We start from the raw sequence: 13,143 nt of genomic DNA, 5'->3' as shown, positions 1-13,143 counted from the left end.
CTGATTATAAAATTCAAGTTGCATTTACAGTTAATATTCTCACAAAATATCTCTTATTTTCATATAATTAAAGCTTAAAAATCATTACATGTCAAGATTTGGTCACTTGATCAGAAATGCTCTGTGATTGGCCAACACTCTGGAGACATCACAGACTAGAAATAAAATGAAGCTATATGTGCATTAGAGGAATGTTAGCCATAGACACTAGTTTTTAATGTACTTTTTCTGTAACTAATTTAGCTACTTAGTGATGGAACATGCATTTACAACTTTTCAGTAACAATCGGAAGGAATTTTGTAAACACTGTTAGTGTAAATCTTATTAAAATTGATGCATTTATGCTACACTCATTTAGAGTGCCGATATGTGTAAGGATGGACATTTTCAAAACTAAGGAATTGTGGAACTTTTGCAAATGTGTCTGTATCTTGTATTGAGATTGTTGACTATCAGTCATGAAATATGACCTAAAGTGCAATAAAATTATTCTTGGCATATCTTAGTGCTGATTTCCACCATACAACATACTCAGCAGAGGTACTGCAAAAAGAACAGGCTCTGTGGCACAACACATGTAACTACAATAAGAAGAATGTAGGTTGGAAACAGCGTTAGCAAGAACTCATTGTAGCAGTTGTTTTGATGGTGGGATGTATTATATTTAGCTTCACATTAATCGTATCCTGAGAACTGAACAACTGAGGATAAATGCATCTAATTCGCTTAAAAACAATTACCACCCCCCACCCCCCTATTCATTTTTTTGGGAAATCACTGCAAGTATTGAAGATACCACCATATCCCCACAGTACAACAACATGCAGGACAATTAGGTTTTGTATGCAGAGATATAAGGCATGTGTAACATGCAGGTAACACAAACATAAGGACTGTGCTGTCTGTAAGTGTTTGGAGCAGACTTCATCTTGTGTAAGATGATGAAACTTCAAAAGCTTAAACAATAAGGACCCCAGCTGGACAGTAAGACGATAAAAATAAACCCACATTGATTCTAATAAAGTAAGAAGTGTGTGATTACATGAACTAGAAAATATATTTCTGAAAATGACATGTGTGAACAGCTACTGCAAATTTTAGCACACGTAAATGCCGACGGGAACACAATAATACTCTGTTTCTGATTGGTGTGCTGAAGCTTCGTACTTGTGATTTGGTTTTCATGTGAAAGCACCGTCAACTTGTTTTCCTAAGTTAAAATATTGTTGTGGTTACATTAGGGTATGGATATAATATTTTAATATTCGACACTCTACTACTCTACCAACTGAGCCACCAAAATTGTGCAAATAACCGAGTATAACAATAATTTTTACTACGAGTTTAATTTTGGCGATTAATGGTAAAGTGTGTCTTGGATGTAAATTAATGTTAACCTCAAAGTGCCAGACATTTTTAATCGAGTAAGGTACTATGACATTGAAGTAGAGACATTTTGCTGGTGCAGTGCAATGAATTTTTATGCGCCTTCTCATTCTCTGGAACATTCAAAAACAATTTTTCAAGAGCTTTTATGGATGCATTTGTACAATGTGGTACTACATACCATTTGTAATCCATTTAACAAAATGTAAATTCCAAAACAAGGCATCACTGTGAATTAGCTTTATGACAGTGGGAGCAGTGAGCAAGCCGGTGATGTCATAGGCATCACATGAATGTAATGAAGAGTTTTAGCAGACTTTCCAGTTATTTGGATTTCATTTCTGTTTTTATCAAACAATACTGAAATTCAAGAAGGAAAAAAATATGTTACGATCGCAAAATGACATAATTAACCATTTAAGATGGCTTCCGAAAAACAGTCAAACACCCATTACGCTAACAGCGCCATTTCACTTTTGACAAAGGTGGCAATATTTTCAATTTGGGCATAATTAAAACATACAGATGTTAATTCAGAAACATATATCAAGAAATCCTGTGGAAAAGTAAAACAGTTTCATCACAGCTCAAAATATAATTTTTGTAAATTTTGCAGATGTTGCACAACTTATTACTTCAACACAAATCTGTATTATGTTATTAGATGGTACTGGAAGTGTGACCCCATACACCACATGATTTCTGAACAGACAGAAACCAGGAAAATGGGCAGCAGTTATCAATTAAGTAAATAAATTAATAACGAATACATGTCATATTTTTTATCACCAAAAAAACTGATGGCTATGATACATAAATTGTTCAAATAAAAATATGCACACCACAGTGTCTTTTTCTTCCATTGTGATGAGAACTTTTTAGTTTCCTCATCAAATTACATGAACAAAAAGTGTGTCTTACACATGGCTAAGGAACAGCAGGTATAAGTATGTATATGCAAAATGTGCCTTTTGGCAGACTGAGTAAGCACCATATGAAAATGCCTATTATAAAATGAATGAAGCACAATCTCCACAATACCATTTCAACAAAGTGAATGAATATTGAGTCACATTTCATATTAGCATAATTTTATCTCAGAATGTACAGGTGTTGACAGCCAAGAGAGCATTTCCAAAACTACTCAAAAAAAATTTTGCTTGTGAAAAATGAATTTTCATTATACATTGCACTGTGAAATGTCAGGTTTATGAAGTGTCTTGAGCACTAAAACTTTTTTCGTCATTTCATAAGCTGTCTTAAGACCAGTAATGTAATGGGATTGACAGTCTTTACTTCAACACATATTAATAAATATTACAGATAAAATGTTTGTGAGGGATCACAACACATCTACTACTCAAACCTCTGCTTACATGACTACAAACTGTATAGCAAAATATTTCAACATGAACCACCATTTCAAGGTTACATGTACTACATTATTTTGTTTTAAATCACAGACTTGTTTGAAAAACTAATATTAGAGTTATATATTATTAATATTCATAAATAATCTAAAACTCACACACAGCTGCTCTAGATTGCACTCTTAAGATACTTTTTTAATATAACATATAAAAAAATTTATATAACTGCAGCACAAGGATATCTAATAACTCCAAATCAAGTAAATATAATTCCCTGCTAGTCGACAGTCAATTTCCTCACACTTTGTGACAGATATATAATCCTTGAAAGAATAAGAGGTGGTTGTGGAGGCGACACAGAAGGACAGAGGAAGTACCCACTTTTTAGCAGAAGTGAATCTTTGTTTAATGAGTCAAATACAGGACTGTAGTTAGAAACAAACGTCAGTTTTATTTAGTTTTGTTAATAGTTTACTTCCATTGATGATGGAAGCAGGGAGGATTCTAAGTGTTAACCTGCCACAAATGATAGATTCAAAACATAGTTCATAAATTGTTGAAACATCCCTTGGCATTATTTTGTCATCCGTTACACTGTGCACATAGTGTGAAAATTTCAAACATGAAACTACAAATCCTGATACGACAGAGTTGATGACGAAATTAAATGGAAGCTTTCTTTGTACAGAGCAGTTCCCCCCCACCCCTCTCTCAGAGTTCTCTACTGAATGTATTCTGAAAACAAAACAAATGACAAATGCCTCCACGGTTGAATTTAAAATGGATTTGATCTGTGTATTCTTAGCTGCAGCCCAATATTTATACAAAGCCAATTACAAGTATGTAATTCCCTTTTCACAGAGTAACCAGACCAATGACTTAAAAGATTAGATGGTGCAACTGAGGTTGTACACATGAAATGATGAAACAGGGAGTAGCATGTGCTCCAGTCCCTCTAAAATTGCAAGAACAGCTTCTCCAAAATCAAGAGAACAGAACTAGATCTTAACTCCTGACAACCCAGAGAAAATTATATTCTTAAACATTGTTATTAATTAACATTGTAAGAAAGATTTTTTTCAAAAATAATGTACATGTAAAAAAGAAGTACTTCATCTTCCTCCTCATGCCATCAAGAATAAATGCAGAAATCAAAGATAGCTAAAGATGTTAAGATGACTTGAGAATGCAAACGATCATGTGATACATCAGGAACACAAAAATGACAGTGTTCTAAATAGTTGTTATGAAAGGACAGGATCTCCCTAATTTCCCACCAAAACTAGGGTAGATAAATTCTTTATACCACCTCATCCTCTTTTTATTGTTTTCTTCCTTTCTTAGGAAATTATCTGCTAAGAGTTTCAGAAACATATGTTTACAGTAGTTCAGCAACTGTTTAAGGTTTAGTGAGTCTGGCTCTTCTTTGCATGTATACCTAAATTTTCCTTGTTCATAAATTATGTATTGTTAAAAATTACAACACTTACACAGCATACAACAATTTTTTTTTCATAATCCAATCTGATGGCAGGTCTCTCGTGAGTTCACAAGTGTAATTCTTTACAGATAATACATAATAAATGTACATATTAAAGCTTTTCTGGTTGCTTTCTTACTAGCTATGTCCAATGATATCTACATAAAATTAGGCTTTTCAGCAAACTAAGATAATATTCATTCACTTTAGAGCCAGGAACTATGAATGAGGCTTTGATTAGAGAATATGCAACTGTTTCCTTGGTACAAAAACCTCCTTACTATGCTAACATTAATACAGTATTTATTTCATTGTAACTTACTCAACATTCCGACTGAAATATTTTGATTGGTATACCATGCAAACAAAAATTTTATAAATACAATACATTTTGCCCATATACATTGTTTTTATATCACAAAAGTTAAAACTCTAATTTTGTGCTTTTTGTAAAAAAACAGTGAAACATAACAAAGCACTGGCATTTATTTTAAAGTCAACATTTACGATAAATACAATTGGAATGCATTATTTTTACATTTGTTAAATACAATTTAATGATTTCATTATAGTTATCTTTGGTCATATATTCTTTGTAACTACATAAAACTATTAAATAATCAACAGAAAATGTATGTATGAAGTATCTCTGAACCTGAGGCTTTAAAACAGTTTAAATCAATAAAACTTTTAGGCCACAATATAAAATTATTTTTGGAACCACGCAGAGTCCAATTAAATTACAGACAAAAATCAACAGATCTTCAATAAAAGCTACAGAAAGCAAAGAACATTTTACTCTGTGCAAATAAATACTGAAGACATTTTATTTTGCTAAAAAGTACTTAAATATGTATCTGTCCCAGACTTCCCTCTCTCTTCAATTAAATAATCACAAGACATTTTTCAAAATTAAAATGTATTACACTCTATCATTGCCATCAGGAGCATACCACAGCTGTAGCTGTAAATGTTTTTACAATATCAAATTGTCTATTGCAATATGAAATTTTTATTGCATGAACAATTTGTAAGAATATTTAACTGTCCAGCAGTATTCAAACCATATTTGTATGAGGGTATGACTGAGTATGTATTAATTATGAGTAACATAAACAACAAAAAACAAAGCCTTCCCTCTTTTACTGTTTAGTTTGCATCACCTTTTTGCCATGCACAGGAATCTGTGCTGGAATTCCATTTCATCCAATTTGTCCGAGACAAAAAATGTGTACAAGTGAATTTTGCCTTGAATACCAGATTTTAAGTAAGCAACTTTTCAAAATATTCCTCCACAGACATGCTTGACAATAAGGGTTTCCTGAGTGTATTTGTGAAATTCATTTTTAGGACAAGTGTGTGTGTGTGTGTGTGTGTGTGTGTGTGTGTGTGTGTGTGTGTGTGTGTGTGTGTAAGGCGGAGGGGGGGGTTTCTGACACTTCTGTTTTCCTAGAAAAGTAAATACTCTGAAAATGAAAATTTGTAGTTGCCCAACCAGCAGTGTTTTTTGGGTCTTCATGCCTAGTTTCTAGGTTTTGCGATTACAAAATTTAATGTCAAAACTTCCCGTTAGTTTGTTTCGTAAGCAAAGGATTCTTTGTAACAACAACAACAATTCGAAAGCCAGTGGAAATGCATTCATTGTTTGTTCTTAACTTTGATAAAAGTAATGGATGATATTTCACATATGTATGAGGCTGTGCTCATATAGTGAAATTAGACTCTTTACTTGTTGCTAGTACTGTAGAGAGACCTCTGACTTTTTTAATAATAATAGTATAAAAAAATTAAAAAAAAACGCCAACCTGGCCTTGTTCGTAAACACATGAGCAGGAGAATCTTATTTCGTCTGGCCTATTATTACTTATTGGCAAATAATTACTGTGTCCCCCCCCCTCCAGAGATATCACCATCGAAGATCTTAAAAACTGCGTTTATACTACCAGTATACTTTAGACTTTTTTTGTATGGGAAGTCTGTCTACAAATAATAAATTTGTATCATTATTTCGTATTATGTAACAGGAATTGAAACAAATGTCTTTCCTTACACACTTCCTAATTACTGCGAGTTTGCTATTGTTCTTGGCATCTGTCTTTTGATTTATTTTCAGCTCAAGATAAGGCAATTTTGTCTGACAATAAGCTAAAGAAAAAATTGTGAATCATAGTACATACAACTTACCGTCATCACTCTTAATGCAGACTGCACTGTATTCTTTTTTGAGATCTTTATGGATACTTATTTGAACTATAACATTCTCCATCAACTTTGCACTTCACATTTTAAATTACAAATTGTGACAAAGATTATTAAAAATAAACTGCAGCATGCAGTGGAGAGAGCTTTTCTTCTGTGTTTAACTTAAGATACTGATATTCAAGACAAACAATGAGTACTTTGACCGACAGCACCATGTCATACAAACAATGAAATTAATTTGCAATAATTCTTATGTACTTTCATACATTTGCAAGATGCTCACTGAAAAAGAAGACACAATCCAGATCCGTGCCAAGGAAATTGATATGAGCACAGAAATGATACTTCATATACACAAAATTTTCATAAATATCTTCAACAAACTTTTGAGACAAACAAAAAATATATGTATATATGTACAAGAATGTGCATACACATGTATGTCCATCCACATAACAACATGTGCACATGCATAGTAGTATGCACGTTTACACACACACACACACACACACACACACACACACACACACAAAGCAATACTAAAAAAATCATCAACGATTATTGATCTGCACTGCTCAGTTTTGACTCCCATCATGCTGCAAGCCTACACAAACTCTTTATGTGGCTTCAGCAAGTTATTCCAGAAGGCTTCTGGTGAGTCAGGAAAGGAACACACTATAGAGTGGCGGCAGACGTACACGCTGAAGATGCCCACCAAGCTCCAAGAGTCAGCACAGCACGAGCACGACCAGAATGGGCACCTGCCGCCCTGCGACACCTGTCACAGCAGCAGTCAGGGCAGGATTCTTGCTATACCACAGTTCCTCCAGGCATGGAAGTAACAGCTCCAGCTGGTGTGGATGTAGAAGGGGCAGTCACCGCAGTTGGACTCGATGGAATATGTGGCACTGGTCCCTAGAATATGCAGAATGTCTTAAGTAGTAGAACTTTACGGATCAAAATATTTTCTAGGTGCCTCCTGAAGAAAAATAAACTTACAGTAAAATAATAACTAACGACTGAAGATTAATCTCTGATCAAGTTGTTTGGAGTTAAATGGTCATTAGATGTTGAATCAAGCTCAATCTCAAAAAGGATGCAACAGAAAGTGATCAAACGTTTTCCTCTTGACAGGACATTCACAACTGTTGTATATATCTGCGATTGATGACATCACCTACAGTTGTATAATTTTTTTTCCAATTAACAAAGAGCACAAACAGGTGTCAGGACAACAGTCCCATTTTCAGGTGCATAAAATGCTCATATGAGTTAACTAACAAGGATTAAGACAGCGATTCTCCGGAACATGACGTTTAATCAGAAAATCCATCTCATCTATATCTACGCTTCTCGGGAAACCTCTCTAAGAACGGGGCAAAGGCCCAGGCTCAAGAATCTGAATAACATGTTTCCACATAAACCAAGATAACCATACATTCCCATCCTACCACATAGATGCCCATGTAATACTGTACCAACCACACATTGACATTCGAACATGTGGTTGGTATGGTACTAAATGAGTGCGTATCCAGTACTGCGCGCGAATGTACGGTCCTCTCGCAATATGCGGAAACATGTTATTCACATTCTTAAGCCTGGACCATTGCCCCGTTCGTTGAGAGGTTTCCCACGTTACCTAGGAATTTATGAGATGGATTTTCTGCTTACATACCATGTATGTTAGAATCACACTATTTACCCCAGTTAGTCAATTCCTAATCATGTTAGTTGACTTGTACTACATTCTACACACCTGAAGATGGGACTGTTGACCTGAAACCTGATTGTGGTTTCCTTTTATTGGAGAATAAAAGTTATACAACTGCCATGGAAGTAACAACTATGAATAAACTAGTCACAGCTGTGTTATGCGTAAAAAGATAGCCTGACATTCAAATTTCACAATTTAAGAGTGCCAAGAGACACCAAAATAGACATACGTGTAAATGGATTTGAATGCTGCTCTTACTAATGTGAACCAGCATACTAATCAAAGGTCCACTTTATTACTGGGCATTACTTAAACCAATATGTCTTGTGCCATAGGTAACCATTGCACTGTCTTATATGAAAGTCGTCATTATCCTTATGCATTCAGTTTAGTAACTTACTGCTTTCTGCGAAGGCAGTCATCCTCTGACCTTTGCTTTGGACTTTAAATGAATCTTGCATGGTAATAATGGCCAATGACAACATAATATTAAAAGAAACCTGGTTACATGATGTAGCCCAACAGAAGATAATCATATCACACGACTTCAACAATCTTAGTCCTCCAAAAACAAGTCTTATGTCAACCTTAGTGGCACCTTGCTCTGTTGGAAAATCTTAAAAGGCACTTAATTACTAAAATATAGAACAAAATGTAGACAAAGTCCATTTGACTCCTCCTGTTGCTCTAGTACTAGTAATCATTTAAGCATTCACCATGAATAATTTTGGGAAATCAGAAAAACTTAAACCCCAAGGATATGAACCTTTCGTATCAAATATGAGTCTAGTATCTTAACAGTGCTGATACTTCACAGATAGCATGATTTACAAGTGTGTCTTTACTGAACATCTTGCAGGAACATTGGACACTATATGTTGGAACTTTCATCAAGAACAGAAAGGGCCTATCAATTAGCTTCAAAAAAGGAAGCTGATGCAAAGTGAAATTCCCTCCACCTCGAGGAAGCGTCTTACTCTGACACACAAATGGAAACATATATGTGATGTATATTGCCTTTCCACAAAACATCAGGCGACTACCAAGGAGGTTTCTGTATATTCAAAAGGTTTTACAGTAACAGTAAAGCCAACAGTGCCATACATTACAAGATGAACACCACTAGTGTTAACTGTGTCAATCAGCTTTGCAGCTACTAACCATTTGCAACAAAACAATTAAGTGGTGGAAAAAAAAAATCTTGTGCATTTTCTTAATGTGCAATGTGAATGGTTTTAATTTGTACAAGGATGTCACCAAGCAAAAAATATCTCTAGCAGACTTTATAAAAAAAAATTAGCATGGACTTTGTAGCTGCAGGACACCAACGTTTATGTTAGGAACAAATTTTGATCACAGTTTTCCAGAAAAGGTACCACAAACTACCAACAACGTAAATGCCACATGCTACAGTGAAGTTTGCTTTTGAAACACATACACACTTATGAAGTTATTTTTTTGTTTTATTTCTACTTGAAACCTGTGTGTGTGTTTAAGAGGCATGACTATTATGTAATTATTCCTTCTAATTTAGATAGCAGTGTTGAACGTGTTAATCGGGGATAAGGGCAAGGGGGAAAATTATGTGTGTGTATAGGGGGAGGGAAGTCTTTTTTCCCCCCAGTGGATCTTGTTAAGTTAAAAACTGTTATGGAAGCCAGCAAAGCTGCAGAATGTTAAATGTTTTATGTTAGTTTTACAAAAAAACAACTGACATTTTTTCTGCTTAAAGCATGCCTGTACATCTTGAGATAATCCTATATATAGCAATGCTCATTCTGATGGTATAACTTACATACATAATATTAATTTTTTCTTCATAGTGTGTACCACAGCCATAAATTTACAGAATGAAGGCATGATTTTTCCACTGTGAATAAAAATTTATCAAGATGACCTCTTCAACAAACAGCCAGTTTACAAACTATAAGGGTTGTAAACCATCATAAATGGAAGTATATTGTGCAGCGTGCGTGTTTGCTGCATTTTTCTTGTATGTGGCACCTTTTTCTTGGCTATCGAATTTTTTTTATTATTTAGTTATTCAAATAACCATTTTGGATGGTATGATCAATTAACTTTCGTTTTGCTTCCTGATGTTTATTTTTTGTTGCTCCTAACACTTACTTCATCCTTCAAGAGTGTCATTGCCTTTCTTCATGGGTCCACTTCTCTCATTTTGCAGACCTCTTCCTGTTCGGAAATCCTGCCTTCCATGTCCCTTCTTTAAAAATACTTTTTTGTATGTTGTATCCATTCAAATTCCAGTATTTTTGTATCTTTGTCAATTTCAGTGCACCACGTGGGTTTGGATTTGCAGCTGTATAGTTTTAAGATCTGCTGGGTTAATCTGTTAGTTTCCATTCAGTATGTGTATCCATAACACTTTTCATTGCATCAGTTAGCTTTTCCATTTTCAAACAGAGCTCTTTGTTTCCTCTTAGCTTGTATTCAACATTACTATTACTTCCAGGCCTCAATATTTTCCTTAGAATTCTTATTTCAACTTTTTTCAGTATCCTTAAATCTTCTTGTTAGTTTAAGTGTTTCTGGCCTTATCACTGTTTGATAGTGTCTTAGTTTTGCATTACAGGACAAAGATTTTTTGTTATAGATCATATGAAATGCTCTTTCCATTGATGTGCTCTATTTTCTATGTCTACCTTTTCTTTTGTAGTGTTTGTTACCCATTCTCCAAGGTATTTAAAGCAGTTTGTTTTACATATTATGTTGTTATGAATATTAAGAGATTTGGGGTTGGGGGCATCACTGATATTTGTCATGAACAGTGTTTTTTCAAATGATATTTTTAAGTCCTATTTCATCCGCTTGTTTCTGTAGTTCTGTGATTTGCTCTTTGGTACAATCCTCTCAGGCAGTAATTAATGCAATGTCACCTGCAAAAGCTAGACAATGTATGGTGATTTTATTTGGACTTCCTTGTAGATGAACACCCCATGTATAGTGGGATTTCGTTCATCTTCTCACTACTTTCTCTAACGGGCAACTGAAAAGTAGGGGTGGTAGACCATCTCTGCCTTGAAGTTAAAATATTCTGGGTTATTAGATTCAATCATATTTTCTATAAAATAATTGACGTTTCTACCCCTCTGCTTGGATATTCCTCAGGATCTTCTGGTATCCACCACTGCTAGAACACTGTCAGAGACCAGTGTTGCGTTCTCTTATAAAGGGGAGTTTTCCTGTGTTCGTGTTGGATAGTGGTGGCATTGGTTGAAATTCTCATGGCTACCATTGGTGAGCCATTATCATTGGCTAATATTCCTGCACTGATGTAGAAGAAGGGGCATTATTGGCTAAATTCATATGGGTACTATTGGTGCCCTGTTGTTATTGGATAGAAGGCAGTATTCCACACTAATGCTGGAGAAGAGTTACTGATAGAAATTCCTAATAATGCTATTGGTTGGCCGTCGTCATTGGCTAGATGCGAAATGGGCAGAGAAAGAGAGAGGGGCATGTTTATCCAAAATATTATAGTCAGCCGAGGCGACTTGCAGTGCATTGTTTATGTTGCTCGCTCACTGCAGCCGCATATTCACTTTCTTGATGGCAGGGAGCCATGATGCTGGAAGCCTATAGCCGTCCTCTCTACTGAAATTAGATGCATTGTTGGAAATTCCAACCGCTTCTGCATCAGTACAGGTATGTTAGCCAATGATGATGGCCCACCAATGATATCCACAAGAATTTTAACCAATACTACCACTTCTCCAGCACGAACACAGGAAAACTCTCCTTTATAAGACAACGCGACACTGGTCTCTGACAGTGTTCTAGCAGTAGTGGACAATGGAAGATCCTGAGGAATATCCCAGCAGAGGGGTCAAAATGGCAATTATTTTATAGGAACTGTGACGTGGCCTAATAAGCCAGAAGATTTTAACTTCAGTGACAATGGCCACAGAAGCCTGCAGACTTGCATCTCTACCTTACTCCTGATTTTATTTCATATCATTTCAATAGTTACCCCATAATTTTTACTTCCTTCCCCCATGAACCATGGACCTTGCCATTGGTGGGGAGGCTTGCGTGCCTCAGCAATACAGATAGCCGTACCGTAGGTGCAACCACAACGGAGGGGTATCTGTAGAGAAGCCAGACAAACGTGTGGTTCCTGAAGAGGGGCAGCAGCCTTTTCAGTAGTTGCAAGGGCAACTGTCTGGATGATTGTCTGATCTGGCCTCGTAACACTAACCGAAACGGCCTTGCTGTGCTGGTACTGCGAATGGCTGAAAGCAAGGGGAAACTACAGGGTTGAGTTGTTTTGGGAAGGAGACCAGACAGCGAGGTCATTGGTCTCATCGGATTATGGAAGGATGGGGAAGGAAGTGGCCGTGCCCTTTCAAAGGAACCAACCCGGCATTTGCCTGGAGCGATTTAGGGAAATCACTGAAAACCTAAATCAAGTTGGCCGGACGCGGGATTGAACCATCGTCCTCCCGAATGAGAGTCCAGTGTCTAACCACTGCGCCACCTTGCTCGGTGGGAAACTACGGCCGTAATTTTTCCCGAGGGCATGCAGCTTTACTGTATGATTAAATGATGATGGTGTCCTCTTGGGTAAAGTATTCTGGAGGTAAAACAGTACCCCATTGGATCTCCGGGCGGGGACTACTCAAGAGGATGTCATTATCAGGAGAAAGAAAACTGGCGTTCTACAGATCTGAGTGTGGAGTGTCAGATCCCTTAATCGGGCAGGTAGGTTAGAAAATTTAAAAAGGGAAATGGATAGGTTAAAGTTAGATACAGTGGGAATTAGTGAAGTCTGGTGGCAGGAGGAACAAGACTTTTGGTCAGGTAACTACAAGATTATAAACACAAAATCAAATAGGGGTAATGCAAGAGTAGGTTTAATAATGAATAGGAAAATAGGAATGCGGGTAAGCTACTACAAACAGTATAGTGAACGCATAATTGTGGCCAAGATAGATACGAAGCCCACACCTACTACAGTATTAGAAGT

General features: G+C 36.1%; 1 protein-coding gene across 2 annotated transcripts in view; it reads right to left on the bottom strand.

Moving 5' to 3' along the window:
- Positions 1–2,154: 2,154 nt before the first annotated feature.
- The window catches only part of LOC126347901 (WD repeat-containing protein 20), a 66,695-nt gene continuing 55,706 nt past the window's right edge, over positions 2,155–13,143 (bottom strand). The window contains exon 4 of one of the 2 annotated variants that reach the window (XM_050002310.1): positions 2,155–7,354. In XM_050002310.1, the coding sequence (XP_049858267.1) occupies positions 7,250–7,354 (105 nt within the window). In that variant the 3' untranslated portion in view covers positions 2,155–7,249. The remainder of the gene's footprint in view (positions 7,355–13,143) is intronic. The other variant, XM_050002311.1, reaches the window with a different exon arrangement.

Source organism: Schistocerca gregaria, chromosome 1 (assembly GCF_023897955.1).
Source record: "Schistocerca gregaria isolate iqSchGreg1 chromosome 1, iqSchGreg1.2, whole genome shotgun sequence".
Classification (NCBI taxonomy): Eukaryota; Metazoa; Arthropoda; class Insecta; order Orthoptera; family Acrididae; genus Schistocerca; species Schistocerca gregaria.
Note: the sequence above shows the minus strand (reverse complement) of the source record. Positions and strands in the feature narration are given on the sequence as shown.